Source organism: Triticum aestivum, chromosome 1D (genome assembly GCF_018294505.1).
Source record: "Triticum aestivum cultivar Chinese Spring chromosome 1D, IWGSC CS RefSeq v2.1, whole genome shotgun sequence".
NCBI lineage: Eukaryota > Viridiplantae > Streptophyta > Magnoliopsida > Poales > Poaceae > Triticum > Triticum aestivum.
In genome coordinates this window covers 409,338,604-409,355,331 of record NC_057796.1, presented here as the reverse complement: position 1 = coordinate 409,355,331, position 16,728 = coordinate 409,338,604, and the positions used below count along the sequence as shown (strand labels likewise).

The 16,728-nt window shown below is 47.8% G+C and overlaps 2 protein-coding genes across 6 annotated transcripts; one reads left to right on the top strand and one right to left on the bottom strand.

Annotated features, from left to right (window-relative positions):
- Window positions 1-8,278: 8,278 nt before the first annotated feature.
- Window positions 8,279-9,254, bottom strand: LOC123171577 (putative histone-lysine N-methyltransferase PRDM6). Its single transcript, XM_044589033.1, has one exon. The coding sequence runs from the start codon at window positions 8,934-8,936 to the stop codon at window positions 8,505-8,507; it is 432 nt and encodes a 143-aa protein (XP_044444968.1). The 5' UTR covers window positions 8,937-9,254; the 3' UTR covers window positions 8,279-8,504.
- Window positions 9,255-11,593: 2,339 nt separating this feature from the next.
- LOC123182460 (uncharacterized) lies at window positions 11,594-15,656 on the top strand. 5 transcript variants are annotated; one of them, XR_006492160.1, is made up of 6 exons: window positions 11,594-11,911; window positions 12,579-12,715; window positions 13,006-13,613; window positions 14,756-14,863; window positions 14,945-15,310; window positions 15,409-15,656. XR_006492160.1 is itself a non-coding variant. In XM_044595026.1 (5 exons), exons 2-4 carry the CDS (start codon window positions 12,605-12,607, stop codon window positions 14,989-14,991), a joined length of 525 nt encoding a protein of 174 aa, XP_044450961.1. In that variant the 5' UTR covers window positions 11,594-11,911; window positions 12,579-12,604; the 3' UTR covers window positions 14,992-15,310; window positions 15,409-15,656. The 5 variants fall into 5 exon arrangements, 1 of the variants encoding a protein (XP_044450961.1); XR_006492159.1 differs by lacking the exon at window positions 14,756-14,863; XR_006492157.1 differs by having other exon boundaries at window positions 13,006-14,863.
- Window positions 15,657-16,728: the final 1,072 nt, after the last annotated feature.

Below are 16,728 nucleotides of genomic sequence, written 5' to 3'. Positions count from 1 at the left end.
ACTTATATTGATTGCATGTGATGTTTATCTTTTATGCATCTTATCTTGCTTTGATTGACGGTAGCATTATAAGATGATCTCTCACTAAAATTTCAAGATAAAAGTGTTCTCCCTGAGTATGCACCGTTGCGAAAGTTCTTCGTGCTGAGACACCACGTGATGCTCGGGTGTGATAGGCTCTACGTTCAAATACAACGGGTGCAAAACAGTTGCACACGCGGAATACTCAGGTTAAACTTGACGAGCCTAGCATATGCAGATATGGCCTCGGAACACGGAGACCGAAAGGTCGAGCGTGAATCATATAGTGGATATGATCAACATAGTGATGTTCACCGTTGAAACTACTCCATCTCACGTGATGATCGGACATGGTTTAGTTGATATGGATCACGTGATCACTTAGAGGATTAGAGGGATGTCTATCTAAGTGGGAGTTCTTAAGTAATATGATTAATTGAACTTAAATTTATCATGAACTTAGTTCTGATAGTATTTTGCAAATTATGTTGTAGATCAATAGCTCGCGTTGTTGCTTCCCTGTGTTTATTTTTTATATGTTCCTAGAGAAAATTATGTTGAAAGATGTTAGTAGCAAAGATGCGGATTGGATCCGTGATCTGAGGATTATCCTCATTGCTGCACAGAAGAATTATGTCCTTGATGCACCGCTAGGTGACAGACCTATTGCAGGAGCAGATGCAGACGTTATGAACGTTTGGCTAGCTCAATATGATGACTACTTGATAGTTTAGTGCACCATGCTTAACGGCTTAGAATCGGGACTTCAAAGACGTTTTGAACGTCATGGACCATATGAGATGTTCCAGGAGTTGAAGTTAATATTTCAAGCAAATACCCGAGTTGAGAGATATGAAGTCTCCAACAAGTTCTATAGCTAAAAGATGGAGGAGAATAGCTCAAGCAGTGAGCATGTGCTCAGATTGTCTGGGTACTACAATCGCTTGAATCAAGTGGGAGTTAATCTTCCAGATAAAATAGTGATTGACAGAATTCTCTAGTCACCATCACCAAGTTAGTAGAACTTCGTGATGAACTATAGTATGCAAGGGATGACGAAAACAAATCCCAAGCTCTTCGTGATGCTGAAATAGACGAAGGTAGAAATCAAGAAAAACATCAAGTGTTGATGGTTGATGAGACAACTAGTTTCAAGAAAAGGGCAAAGGGAAGAAGGGGAACTTCAAGAAGAACGGCAAGCAAGTTGCTGCTCAAGTGAAGAAGCCCAAGTCTGGACCTAAGCCTGAGACTAAGTGCTTCTACTGCAAAGGGACTGGTCACTGGAAGCGGAACTACCCCAAGTATTTGGTGGATAAGAAGGATGGCAAAGTGAACAAAGATATATTTGATATACAGATTATTGATGTGTATTTTACTAGTGTTCGTAGCAACCCCTCGGTATAAGGTACTGGTTCAGTTGCTAAAGAGTAGTAACTGGAAACGGGAGTTGCATAATGAACAGAAACTAGTTAAGGATGAAGTGACGATGTGTATTGGAAGTGGTTCCAAGATTGATATGATCATCATCGCACACTCCCTATACTTTCGGGATTAGTGTTGAACCTAAATAAATGTTATTTGGTGTTTGCGTTGAGCATGAATATGATTTGATCATGTTTATTGCAATACAGTTATTCATATAAGTTAGAGAATAATTGATGTTCTGTTTACATGAATAAAACCTTATATGGTTACACACCCAATGAAAATGGTTCGTTGGATCTCGATCGTAGTGATACACATATTCATAATATTGAAGCCAAAAGATGCAAAGTTAATAATGATAGTGCAACTTATTTGTGGCACTGCCGTTTAGGTCATATTGGTGTAAAGCGCATGAAGAAACTCCATGCTGATGGGCTTTGGAATCACTTGATTATGAATCACTTGATGCTTGCGAACCATGCCTTATGGGCAAGATGACTAAAACTCCGTTCTCTGGAACGATGGAACGAGCAACTGACTTATTGGAAATATACTGATGTATGCGATCCGATGAGTGTTGAGGCTCGCGGCGGGTATCGTTATTTTCTGACCTTCACAGATGATTTGAGCAGATATGGGTATATCTACTTGATGAAACATAAGTCTGAAGCATTTGAAAAGTTCAAAGAATTTCAGAGTGAAGTGGAAAATCATCGTGACAAGAAAATAAGGTTTCTACGATCTGATCGCGGAAACAAATATTTGAGTTACGAGTTTGGTCTTCAATTAAAACAATGTGGAATAGTTTCACAAATTCATGCCACCTGGAACACCACGGCGTAATGGTGTGTCCGAACGTCATAACCGTACTTTATTGGATATAGTGCAATCTATGATGTCTCTTACCGATTTACCACTATCGTTTTGGGGTTATGCATTAGAGACAGCTGCATTCACGTTAAATAGGGCACCGTCAAAATCCGTTGAGGCGACACAATATGAACTATGGTTTGGCAAGAAACCAAAGTTGTCGTTTCTTAAAGTTTGGGGTTGCAATGCTTATGTGAAAAGGTTTCATCCTGATAAGCTCAAACCTAAATCGGAGAAATGTGTCTTCATAGGATACCCAAAGGAGACTGTTGGGTACACCTTCTATCACAGATCCGAAGGCAAGACATTCGTTGCTAAGAATGGATCCTTTCTAGAGAAGGAGTTTCTCTCGAAAGAAGTGAGTGGGAGGAAAGTAGAACTTGATGAGGTAATTGTACCTGCTCCCTTATTGGAAAGTAGTTCATCGCAGAAACCAGTTTCTGTGACGCCTATACCAATTAGTGATGAAGTTAATGATGATGATCATGGAACTTCAGATCAAGTTATTACTAAACCTCGTAGGTCAACCAGAGTGAGATCCGCACCAGAGTGGTACGGTAATTCAGTTCTGGAGGTCATGTTACTTGACCATGACGAACCTACGAACTATGAGGAAGCGATGATGAGCCCAGATTCCGCAAAATGGCTTGAGGCCATGAAATCTGAGATGTGATCCATGTATGAGAACAAAGTGTGGACTTTGGATGACTTGCCCGATGATCGGCAAGCCATAGAAAATAAATGGATCTTCAAGAGGAAGACGGACGCTGATAGTAGTGTTACTATCTACAAAGCTAGACTTGTCGGAAAAAGGTTTTTTGATAAAGTTCAAGGTGTTGACTATGATGAGATTTTCTCACTCGCAGCGATGCTTAAGTCTGTCTGAATCATGTTAGCAATTGCCGCATTTTATGAAATATGGCAAATGGATAAACAAAACTGCATTCCTTAATGGATTTATTAAAGAAGAGTTGTATATGATGCAACCAGAAGGTTTTGTCAATCCTAAAAGTGCTAACAAAATATGCAAGCTCCAGCGATCCATCTATGGACTGGCGCAAGCATCTCGGAGTTGGAATATACGCTTTGATAAGTTGATCAAAGGATATAGTTTTATACAGACTTGCGGTGAAGCCTATATTTACAAGAAAGTGAGTGGGAGCACTACAGCATTTCTGATAAGTATATGTGAATGACATATTGTTGATCGAAAATAATGTAGAATTATTCTGCAAAGCATAAAGGAGTGTTTGAAAGGAGTTTTTTCAAAGAAAGACCTCGGTGAAGCTGCTTACATATTGAGCATCAAGATCTATAGAGATAGATCAAGACGCTTGATAAGGTTTTTCAATGAGTACATACCTTAACAAGTTTTTGAAGTGGTTCAAAATGGAACAGTCAAAGAAAGAGTTTCTTGCCCGTGTTACAAGGTATGAAATTGAGTAAGACTCAAAGCCCGACCACGGCAGAAGATAGAAAAAGAATGAAAGTCATTCCCTATGCCTCGGCCATAGGTTCTATAAAGTATGCCATGCTGTGTACCAGATCTATTGTATACCCTACACTGATTTTGGCAAGGGAGTATAGTAGTGATCTAGGAGTAGATCACTGGACAGCGGTCAAAATTATCCTTAGTGGAATAAGGATATGTTTCTCGATTATGGAAGTGACAAAAGGTTCGTCATAAAGGGTTACGTCGATGCAAGTTTTGACACTAATCTAGATGACTCTAAGTCTCGGTCTAGATACATATTGAAAGTGGGAGCAATTAGCTAGAGTAGCTCCGTGCAGAGCATTGTAGACATAGAAATTTGCAAAATACTTACGGATCTGAATGTGACAGACCCGTTGACTAAAATTATCTCACAGGCAAAACATAATCACACCTTAGTACTCTTTGGGTGTTAATCACATAGCGATGTGAACTAGATTATTGACTCTAGTAAACCTTTGGGTGTTTGATCACATGACGATGTGAACTATGGGTGTTAATCACATGGTGATGTGAACTATTGATGTTAAATCACATGGCGATGTGAACTAGATTATTGACTCTAGTGCAAGTGGGAGACTGAAGGAAATATGCCCTAGAGGCAATAATAAAGTATTATTTATTTCCTTATATCATGATAAATGTTTATTATTCATGCTAGAATTGTATTAACCGGAAACATAATACATGTGTGAATACATAGACAAACAGAGTGTCACTAGTATGCCTCTACTTGACTAGCTCGTTAATCAAAGATGGTTATGTTTCCTAGCCATAGACATGAGTTGTCATTTGATTAACGGGATCACCTCATTGGGAGAATGACGTGATTGACTTGACCCATTCCGTTAGCTTAGCACTCGATCGTTTAGTATGCTGCTATTGCTTTCTTCATGACTTATACATGTTCCTATGACTATGAGATTATGCAACTCCCGTTTACCGGAGGAACACTTTGTGTGCTACCAAACGTCACAACGTAACTGGGTGATTATAAAGGTGCTCTACAGGTGTCTCCAAAGGTACTTGTTGGGTTGGCGTATTTCGAGATTAGGATTTGTCACTCCGATTGTCGGAGAGGTATCTCTGGGCCCACTCGGTAATGCACATCACTATAAGCCTTGCAAGCATTGTAACTAATGAGTTAGTTGCGGGATGATGTATTACAGAACGAGTAAAGAGACTTGTCGGTAACGAGATTGAACTAGGTATCGAGATACCGACGATCGAATCTCGGGCAAGTAACATACCGATGACAAAGGGAACAACGTATGTTGTTATGCGGTTTGACCGATAAAGATCTTCGTAGAATATGTAGGAACCAATATGAGCATCCAGGTTCCGCTATTGGTTATTGACCGGAGAGGTGTCTCAGTCATGTCTACATAGTTCTCGAACCCGTAGGGTCCGCACGCTTAACGCTACGATGACAGTTTTATTATGAGTTTATATGCTTTGATGTACCAAGGTTGTTCGGAGTCCCGGATGTGATCACGGACATGATGAGGAGTCTCGAAATGGTCGAGACATAAAGATTGATATATTGGACGACTATATTCGGACACCGGAAGTGTTCCGGAGAAGTTTCGGATAAAACCGGAGTGCCGGAGGGGTTACCGGAACCCCCCGGGGAAGTATTTGGCCTTAGTGGGCCTGAGGGGAGAGAGAGGGCAGCAGCCAGGAGGTGGTGTGCCCCCTCCCATGAGGAGTCCTAATTGGACTAGGGGAGGGGGGCGCAGCCCCTCTTTCCCTCTCCCTCTCCCTCTCTTTCCTTCCCCCCTCTCTTCCTAGTAGGACTAGGAAAGGGGAGTCCTACTCCTACTAGGAGGAGGACTCCCCCCCTCTCCTTGGCGCGCCCAAGGCAGCCGGCCTCCCCCTTGCTCCTTTATATACGGGGGCAGGGGGGCACTCTTTACACACAATTGATATACGATATTTTAGCCGTGTGCGGTGCCCCCCTCCACCATATTACACCTCGATAATATCGCTGCGGAGCTTAGGCGAAGCCCTGCGTCGGTAGAACATCAACATCGTCACCACGCCGTCGTGCTGACGAAACTCTCCCTCAACACTCGGCTGGATCGGAGTTCGAGGGACGTCATCGAGCTGAACGTGTGCTGAACTCGGAGGTGCCGTGCGTTTGGTACTTGATTGGTCGGATCGTGAAGACGTACGACTACATCAACCGCGTTGTGTTAACGCTTTCGCTTTCGGTCTACGAGGGTACGTGGACAACACTCTCCCCTCTCGTTGCTATGCATCACCATGATCTTGCGTGTGCGTAGGAAAATTTTGAAATTACTACGTTCCCCAACAGTCGTCCATCGGCCGGGGGGGGATTAGCGTCAGTTTGGAATGTTGATTCGATATTGTCGTCCATGTCTTCAGCCTCCTCGGAGGCGTAGTCCAGCATGTCGGTTAAGTCCTCGACAGTGGCTACTAGGTGGGTGGTGGGTGGGACGTAAAATTCCCCGTGGCTTACCTCAAGGCCCTGCTGAGTGCGGGCCGAGGATGGGCCATCCGTGATAGTCATCATTTGGATCCGATCTAGCACCTTGTTTAACAGGGCGAGATTAGCCGGATTGGCGTGTAAGATCTCTTCGGAGTCAACCTCCGGTGTGATGGTGAGGCGAGGAGTGAATCCGGCCAGGGTCGTCTCCCAGTCTTCGGATGCCGAACTGGCGCCAAGGCTCTAAGCCGGATCCATAGTAAGGAGGGTGGTCTGGCCGGGGTCGATTCCTGGTCTACGGACACCGAACTTGCGTCGAGGGTCGAAGCCTGATACGCGGTGAGAGCCGATCCAGAGATCGGGTCGGGAAGAGGTCCCAAAGTTGATGCTTCAGGGTCTGTGGACATCTCTGGTAAGGTTGAGAAGCCAGTGAAAACCAGATTGCCCCGAGCGTCAGCGACGTACTCTAGGTTACCAAACCTGATCCGGTGCTCAGGGGCAAAACTGTCGACCTGGTCGAGATGACCGGTCGAGTCGGCGTGCAGAACGATGCTGCCGAACGCGAAAAGCTGACCGGGGGACGAAGATGTCCCATGCGTTGACGCCATCTCCGATAATCAGGCGGGCCATCAATCCTTCGGCGATCCAATAGCGGAACTCTCAATGAAAGCACCAATGTCGGTGTCAAAACCGGTGGATCTTGGGTAGGGGGTCCCGAGTTGTGGATCTTGGATTAATGGGGAATAAGGGACAAAGAACACGGTGTTTACCCAGGTTCCGGCCCTCTCAAGGAGGTAAAACCCTACGTCCTGCTTGATTATATTAGAGCGTATAGGATAATTACAGAATCGATCTACCATGAGATCAGATGAACTAAACCCTAGGCTAGTAGGATGATGGTTGTTGTTCTCTAGCCTCTACGGACTAAACCCTCTGGTTTATATAGACACCAAGGGTACTAGGGTTACATAGGGTTGGTTACAACAAAGGAATAAGCATGTCGAATCTTCTATCTCGACTTGGAGTACACACCAAGGCACCAAAGATCTCTTGTCCGGATACGATGCCGCCCAATATTCCAGTCCTCCAACAGCTGTAGTGCGGCCTGACTGTCCGGCCCATGAGAGATAAGCCTACAGCCCGAGGACCCCCTAGTCCGGGACTCCCTTAGTAGGTGCCGAGCAGGGTGTCGAGGCGCAGATCGGGGACGGAGAGCGTGAGGCCGTAGTGGAGCGGCTTGGGGCCGGGTCGTCGGGGGAGGAGAGGACTGTGCTTCTCCCCACCCCCTCGGCGCTCAGCAAGAGGGGCTGCTCACCGCCAGGCCACACGACAGTGGTCGCCGCCCCGTCGTCTTCGGATCCATCCACCGCCATCTCTATTCTTGCCCCCTTGTTCCTCAGATGCCGACCGATGAGCAGGTGATTCGGGCGACGGGAGGGAAGGGTACGGGAGGGGAGGGGAGGAGGCGGAGCACGGGGGACGAAGGATGGCGGCGGCCGCGAGTGCGGGGAAGATGAGGTGGAGAATGGGAGGACGAAGAGGCGAGGCAGACGCCCTCCCTCATCTCATCCAACCACGGGCCAACCAGGGACCAACACGTCAGTGGCCAACAGGTGAAATGACGAAAATACCCTCGGCGGGGCACGGGAATAACGATGGTGGCATGAGATATTTCCGGAGGAGAGTGTAACTATTCATTGCTACAGGAGCACGGGCTCGATCCATCGGCCTGCGTTCTTCGTCGGCTCGATCCGACAGCAGATCTCATCAAGCAAACAAACGAACGGTCAGATCTTCCAAATCGCTGAAAGAGCTCGGGGGCTCCCACGGATCTTGTTTCTGGATGCCATACAATCTTTGTAACCGGATTGGACGACACAACCACAAGTGCAACTCGAGGCTTGAGTGGAGTACTGGGCTCAGTTGGAGGCCTGGTGCCTCGTTTCCTTTCAGTCAGCAGGTGGATTAGCAGGAGCCATAGGAACAGCTGCAATCTAGAGGTCTCAGACATGGGTAGCACATCAACCAAAAAAATCAGTCTTTATTCGCTAATCGTATCAGTACAAGGCTACAGGATTCACTGATGTACAAGGGAGCAGTGGAATGGAGCAGAAGAAAAGAAGTGGTAAACACAAGCGAAATCGGCGAAGTGCTCTGTCCAACGAACTAGAGGTTCGGGGAAGGTGAATTCCCCGCTGCCTAACTCAAAATCAAGCAATCGTAGACGGGACCCCTCTGCTGCCCGCGCTAGTGTGAATTGCCGTCCTTGCCCTTCTCCTCCCCGTCCCCACCCACCGCCACCGGCGGGGACTCCTCCGCCGGGTCGACCAGGGGCGGCGGGGACGCCAGGTGGAAGGCCACGAACTGGGCGGCGGCGGGGTTGAAGGACCCGAACTTGGGCGTCGTCTCCACCCCGGAGAAGCTCCGCGCGAGGAACGAGAACCCGTCGTCCTCCTCCTCCTCGCTCGCCGCCGCGGCAGCCGCAGCCGCCGCCGCCGCCGCGCTGGGGACCTTCTCGAGCGCGGCCACGCGCGCGCGCCGCCGCTTCGGCTCCGGCCGCTCCTCCCCCTCCTCGGCGTCCGTCGGCGCGGCGCGCTTCTCGGGGGGCGGCGGGCGGGGAGGAGAGGGCTCCTCCGCCTGCGCCTGCGCCTCGGCCGCGGGCGCGGCCACCGCCGCCATTCCTCCGGCGAGGGATCTGATCAGCTCCGGGCCGCGGGAGCTTCCGGGGATTTTTCTCTCCCTCCCCACCTCCCCCCGCTCCGATCTGTGCGCGCTAGTGCGCTTGGCTGGGCACGCGTGGTGGGGATTGCTCGGGTGGTCGCACTCACATGGGGGCTCTCGCGCTCGCTCTCGGGTCTCGGCCGCGCGGGCTCACGTCACGCGGCACGAGCCTGTGACACCGCCGTGGCGCTGGCGCCGTGCGCTCCCACCCTTGTCGCGCGTGCGCGCCCCGCCGATAAGGACCTGCCGTGGACTCCTTGTCCCCGTAGAATTCCTCCCCGTTTTCTGTCGCGGCGATCAACCGTCGCCGTCTTATACTGTTGTGCTGGCTGACTGGCTGAGAAGTGCTTACGGAGGTGACTTAGGTAAGCACCAATGGCCATTGACATTCCAGCTTGTGTGCTAGCAAACGGTGGTTACATGTTTCTCCATTTTGGGAAATCATGAACACGTGGCGCAGTATGTCGCAAAAACATACGGTTTTTCATAGGGCGGTGCTAGGACCGGCGCCAGACTCGGCCGGTCGCGTGCCAGCCGCACGATGCGGGTGGGTCGTGCGATCTGTGTGTCAGTCCTCATCTCGCACGGCTCTGCTAAAAAGAAAAATCTGTCAGCGTCCTCGTCGAAATGCCGCATTGGTGGGTTCTCCTCGCCGCTGCCTGCTTCCGGCGACCTCACGGCGCACGTAGCCGCGGTCGTGAGATGTAGCACAATGGCTCGCCGGTCGCAGCAAAGTGGCTCATCGACCACAACAAAAAGTGACTCACCGTTGTAACTCTGGAAGTCGCTGGTTTCAACAAAATAGCTCATCGGCCACAACGCATTGCTCGCCGGTCCGAACAAGAAAATTGCTACGATTGTCGTAGCTTTAGTAGCCGTTGGTTCGAGCAAAAATGGTTGCAGCCAAAATGCCCGCTGGGAAGTCGTCACTCCTGGTTCCAGCATCTTGCCGGCCGGTTTCAGCGCGCGGTTGTCGTGGTCGCAACATCTTGGCCCACTGATACGAACGCACGGTTGTCATGGTTGCAACATCACGCCGGCCGGTTCTAGCATGTGATTACCACGGACGCAACAACCCCGCTGTTGGTTCCAGCAACCGCGGCTCCGTCGGGTTGCGGTACCAACTCGTGCAGTCGTCGATGCCTCCACCCACCGCACCTGTGGTTGCAGCACGTCGTGCGTCCACCCAAGTCGTGTCAGTCTTAGCACCGGGGGGCGCTGCTCGCCGAAAGCCCCAACTGCGGTTGCAGGATTCGCTTCCACCCTTGCAGCCAACGGTGCTATCATCCCGGCTCACCATAGTTGTCGCCACTGATGACCGGCAATCAATCCCGTCTCCTCCCAGAGCTGGACACAAGAGGAGCCGAGGAGGGAGAGAGGGAAGAGGGAGGAGAGAGCAAGCTTGCAGCGTGCGGCGTCCTTATCGTCGAGGATGGCTACCGTATGTTGCCATCCCCTTGAAGCAAGGAGGAGAGAGCACGAGATAAGGAAAGTGGAAGAAAACAGGCGTCGGTGCGGTCCAGCTTCTGCTGCCATGGTTGCAGCTTCTGCTGCCATGGATGTAGCTACGCAGTCAAGGATGCAGCTCCGTCGCCGGCAGGTTCCAGCATGCGACCGCCGTGGTTGCAACATCTATGACCGCCGGTTCCAGCACACGTCACCATGATCTAGCATTCGGTGGTATTCATCTCCTAGCACCGGCTGCTGCCGGTGGGTTCCAATTTTTGCTGCCATGGATGCAGCTTTGCAGCCAAGGATGCAACTTTGTCCCCGGTCGGTTCCAACATGAGGCCACCATGATTGCAACATCTCTAGCAGACGGTTCTAGCACGCGTCGCCGCGATCCCAGCATCCGGTGGCATTCATCTCCAGTGCCAGCTGTTGCAGGTTGCTTCATCGGTGGCCACCATCTCTAAGAACTGGCAGCTGCCGGGTGCAGCACACGGCCCTGGAAAAGGCGATCATGAGGGATGCGAAAGACAATGAACACCAGGCACATCCCGCTTCCCCTCGTATCATGGTCATGGCTTGTGAGTGGATAGGTCTAGGACGTGGTGCAGCCCGGCGGCCAGTTCACGAGAGTGGACCAAGGGAGGGGCGCGATGGTTTTCGCGCGCGGTGGTGGGAAGACCTGCTCCTACAGCAACTCCGCTCGCATGGATGGGAAAGAAAACCCATGGGCGAGGTTAGCAGAGGAAGTCGGCACGGGGAGCTTGGTTTGGGGTGGGGACCGACGCAGGATCTAGAGAGGAAGAGGAAAGCGACGCGCGTGGTGAGAGGCAACCGGTGGAGCGCCAGGCCAGTTGCCCGATTAGAAACATTTACAATTAATATCAAGTCAAAACATTGCAAAGGTTGACCAAATTTATATCAACATCTACAATGTCAAATATATATACTATGAAACTACGTTTCATAACGAAGCTAACAATATTGATTTGGCATTGTGAATGTTGATACTTTTCCGTACATATTTGGTCAAAGTAGAAATACTTTGACTTTAAACAAAACTTATATGCAAACTAAAAAGAAACCGGTGGGAGAACTATAATCTTCTCTTAATCTAATCTCTAAACCGTTGTTACGTGTGAATATCTTTCTGTCCCTCGCGTGTGAATGGAACGATCGACTGGGCAGAGATCGCATCTCCCTGGCTCTCCTCTCTCGGCCTCTTCCCCTCTCGCGCCCAAGGCAAAGCGACGCCGGCGGCCGCGACCTAGCCCACTCTCAGGCCATCTCGCCGCCTCTCTCCGCCTGCGTCCCTCTCCACCCAAAAAAGAAAAACGAAGGAAAAAAAACTGAATCAGCGACGCACCAGGTCGCCATTCTCTGCGACGCAAGCACCAGAACAACAAGGCCGCCGGTGGCTGCGAGCGCCGGAGCGCACGGCGGGGAGAGCGAACGACGAGGCGCGGTCGGCACAGACCAGAGAGGTATTATTTTGCCGCACTGCTATCTTCTTCCGCTTATATGCTTGTGACCTAGAGACTAGAGTCTAGTTGGAGGACCGCAAAATTGTTAAATCTGATTATGTGGATGAGTAATTGGATTGCATTATTTTTCCCATCAAATGCAGACACAGCCGTACGGATTCTGAGATGTAGATACTGTAATTGTCCTGATTCCGCCATAGTAGAATGCACACACACTCGTCATTTCCCAATTTAGAGATCTAGACACAGCCACCATTTGCAAGCTACTGTGAGGTGCTCTCCTAGTCTCTTTTGCATAAATAAGCTACTCCTTCCGTTCCAAAATAAGTGTCGTGCTGTTAGTTCAAATTTGAACTAAAACTACGGCACTTATTTTAGAACGGAGGGAGTATTTGTGATGTAGTTGGTATTTGCTACTCCCTCCGTTCCATCATTATTGTCGTTGTTTTAGTTCGGTTCCTCGAACTCTGTACACCTAATATTTGAACCATGCCCTGGATTGATTTTTGCCTTATACTGCTGGTACCCAGCCTTGGCTCCATCGGATGGATATATGTTATTCCCAGAATTTGTTTCACTATTGGGGTTTCTTTATTACCGTGCTGGCGGCGAGTGATCAAAATTATTCTCTCTTCGCTCAGATAGTTGCTAATTTTTCTTTGCCCAGGTGCTGGGGCAGCTTCTTCTTCAGAGATGTTTCTAGGTCTGCTGAATCCGCATGTCCCACATGGAAAATTGCTAGCTGTGGTGCTTGTGGCCGCTTCGACCTCCATTGCTGCCGCTGCTTCGTCGCCGAGTGAGCAGGTATGCAGGGGTTGAATGACGTTTTGCCTATGTGATTCTACGTGGGATTTTCTACAGATTTTGTGTTGCATTGCTAAATTCAGTTCTAGGAAGCAGGATTTGTGCACCCATCCTATGTTAGATTGAGTTACTCTCTGTGAGTTTCGTTTTCTGGTGGTAGTTAACTGTGTCTGATGATTAACAAGAGCCACCATGTTAACTACTTAGGTGCTACTTTAAATTTTGGTTCATTTTTGTTCCAAGATGTTCAATTTTTTTTGTCTGTAAGTTCTAATTCTAGTTCTGCGCAGGCAGGGAGCAGCCAGAAATCTTTCAATTGCATGCCCTGCTCTATGACATACGTTTCTGATGCATATCCCGGCGCCTTGACGCCACCGCTTGCTCAACATAATAACTTAGCTGACGTACCTCATTCGTCTGACTTGTGCAAAGGACTTACTAATGACCTTGATGTGCCTGTGCTTTTGGAATCGCACCGGCAACTTGTTGGTGAAGGTTCCCACCGCCGTCTTGTCTATTCCATGAAATTTGGTAGCAGCAAAGATACTTTGGTAAAATTCCTTGATGGCTATGATGCGAATCTTGTGATAATTGAGAGCCTCCCTAGTGGGGTCTTTGTTGACCCATTTGAGCTACATCATTTTGTTGAACGAAAAGGTGAGACAAAACTCTGAGCTAGCCAGTCGACTACACTAATATACATAATACATTTACATTGTGATGATTTGCTTTTTATCTTGTACTTTTTCTTGATGTTGCTGTTTTTGGAGACAAAAACCTGGAACTACCCTCAGCTCTGTCCAACCGGTCAGCTGTTGAGATTCATTTTGATCTCAAGCCAAGCACATCAATGAACTGTAACCTTGTGATGGAGCTTCCTCTCCATGCTAGATACCCAGTAAGTTTATAGTTTCTCTGCGGTAACAAGCTGTCAACTTGATTTAGGTTCATGCTGTCTGCAAATACATACTTCTGATTGGAAAGTTTGCCTTCTCAGTTTGAGGAAATGGGTCACACGATTATTTTTAAAACATTCAAAAACGGTCTAGTGTTTATGTGCATATCACCTCCTTGATGGAAATCAAACAGACGAAATAACTATTCTAGGCCAGGTTATCTATTTGGCGCACATAATGCATGCCTAGCATGTTAATTGCAGAACAGGCACCTAAAAAAATATCAAGTAGAGATCAGCAATACCTTGCAACTGTAGTAATTTATGTTTAGTTTTGCTTTAGGTCACATCTCATTAGTGTCCTTGTATTTATGGTAATGTTACGGACCAGCTATTGAGGGGATCCCACCATAAAAGGTTTCCAGATTTTCCAGACGAACACTGAAGCTAGTGAATAGTGTGAGAGATGGTACATCTGACAAAAATAAAATTTCTGATAAACTAAATTGCGGAAAAATAATTACTCAACTGTGTAGTCAAACAAGAGACCGAGAAATGAGAAAGATGAACCGTGAGATGAATGCTAATAACTAAGTGGCATAAATCACTTTTCATTGTATATTTGTGTGTTTTTTATTTCATCGTTAGGTCGAGTTTAAGATTTTGCTAGACCGTGGCTCCCTGGTTACCTTGATCCCACGTATTTTTAGGAAATTTTGAAAAGCTTTAATGATATCAACAGATCGAGTGAAACAAGGAACACTGCAGTGTGTTTGTGGTCAGGCAACATAGTTGGTGAAATGGGAAGCTACAGAACTGTAATTAATTTACCTTTTCTAGAGAATTTCACTTTTGGAATACTTTCATCTGAAATGTTCTGTGTGTGTTGGAGATTGCTGTGGATGGTAGGAGATAGAAAGAGAAAACCGGCGGAAGCTAAATCTGTGGGGCTGACCACCTACCCCACCTCCATTTGCATGTTCTAACTTGGTGCAAACATACCTGAAATGCACATGGTGTTACGAAAATATCTCTCATGTAGTCATGTTGATCTCCTTATTTGTGATGGAAGGTGAATGTACAGGGCAGTTATCTTGGGAGTCATTTTCTAGGTCTTAGGTTCCTCCCAAATTCTCTTATAACAGATGCTTGATGTTATTAAAGTCGCTTTCTTCCTCAAGAAAATATCTAAGATTCTTAGTCCAGTCCAAGTATCGATGTTACCATGGATCCATGATAAATTTCACATACAGGTTTTCAGCTATTCCCTTCTTCATCATAACACTTTTGAAGAAACCCCCTAGCAGACTACTGATTGTCGTATTTATTTGCAGCCTCTCGACGCCAGCGGTTATGCAACGGTCGAGTTCGGCAGCCCTGACCTGCTCCTCCGTTACAGAAGAAAGGTGACCCATCCTGATTCCTGCCTGTGGGTCCTCCAGAATTTCGACGCCACACCTGTGGAGAAAGCCGCGTGGTACATGCCTTGTGGCGACGAAGCGCACACAGGATTTGTCTCTAGCCTCGCTTTCATTTCGGCTCTGGTTTGCTCCATGTCCATAGTCCTGGCAGCCTCCCTGGTTTCTTGATGCAAGTACTGGATTCTCGAGACATGATGTGTTGGTCTACTTCAAAAGTCAGATTGCTCTCGCAGGCTTTTGCACGTCCATATGCAATCTGCAGTTTTCAGAGGAAACCAAGTACGCGAAAAAGAACATCAGTTGCATGCTTGGTGTTTGTCAATGTTTTTGGCAATCTTTTAAATAATTATGTGGTTGATAATGCTTTTTGTCCACAGGAGCACTGTTGTGCTACCCTTTGTGGCATGTGGGCGATCTGGACCCTCAGAAATAAAAGATACCATGGGGAGACTACCATGAACATCTCACAAGCATGCAGATGGGCCTGGGAGATGGCACCAGATATGATCCAAACATCAAATTCTGATGCAAAGGAGAAAAAAAAACTAGAATCATGAAATGGAAACGCCCCACTGTAGGTTTTGTAAAGGTGAATGTTGATGCATCTTTCAATTTGGATACTCAACAAGGAGCCAAAGGGGTGATCATTCGGGATGACCAGGGTCAGGTTATTGCACAATCTTTCCCTCCAGACTTCATCGGTGAGCCTGTCGGTGTACTTCTCCTGTGGCTGCCGCTTCGGCGGCCGGTGTAATAACCTTTCCCTTCAGACTTCATCGGTGAGCCTGTCGATGTACTTCTCCTATGGCTGCCGCTTTGGCGGCCGGTGCCAGAGAGGAGAATCCCAGTGCTTTTTTTAGTCCTTGCAGGTGCGGCTCTTAGGCGAATGGCGGTGTTTCTTCTTCAAGTTTGTCTTCTGGGCTTCGATCCTCCTCGTTTCGTCCGTTCGAACGTAGTAGATGGAGCTCTCGGCGTAGATTCCTGTTGTCTCCTTGGGGCGGTGAGGTTAGAGTTCCTCGTCATGTGGCGAGATTTGGTGTCACGTCATGTGCTTCAGATATATGCAAGGGTTAAATGGCGACGACTCCGGCTTCAGGGCGCTGGTCCTTAAGGCCACGTGCACGAAGACTTCCTGGTTGTCATCGAAAAGATCAAGCAGGCTCCCGTAGGGGAGCGGCGTCAGCAGCTCATTCTGGTGGCATTAGTGGTCGTTCGATGGTCTTAAAAGTTTGAAATGATTTGTACTTCCGATAAACTTTTATAATAGATCCGATCATTTTTGCAAAAATAAAATAAAAAATAATGTGAGACTAACAGTTAGTCATTGCAGTTACTTTTTTTTCGTGCTTTTTTACATCGTTAGAATCCTTTGAATCAAATGATAAGAGTCAAATGGTCCACATAGTATCATGTTAACCAGATTCGACAAGGGTGAATTTTATTGGCGCAAAAAGGTGCGTCAAGATTCAAGTGAACACATACCTTAAGAGCAAACATCCGGCCTCTGCATAGTCAAGATGCACACAACCGACATCATTGCAATACGCAAAACACACACGGGCAATAGCAATGTCATATAAGATCAAAGCTATGCGTGGGCGAGGAAAAAAAGTCTAAAGTGATCAGATCCATCATATACAAACTACAACAATGACCATACCCACACCAGCCATCCCATGACACCACACAGACGACGA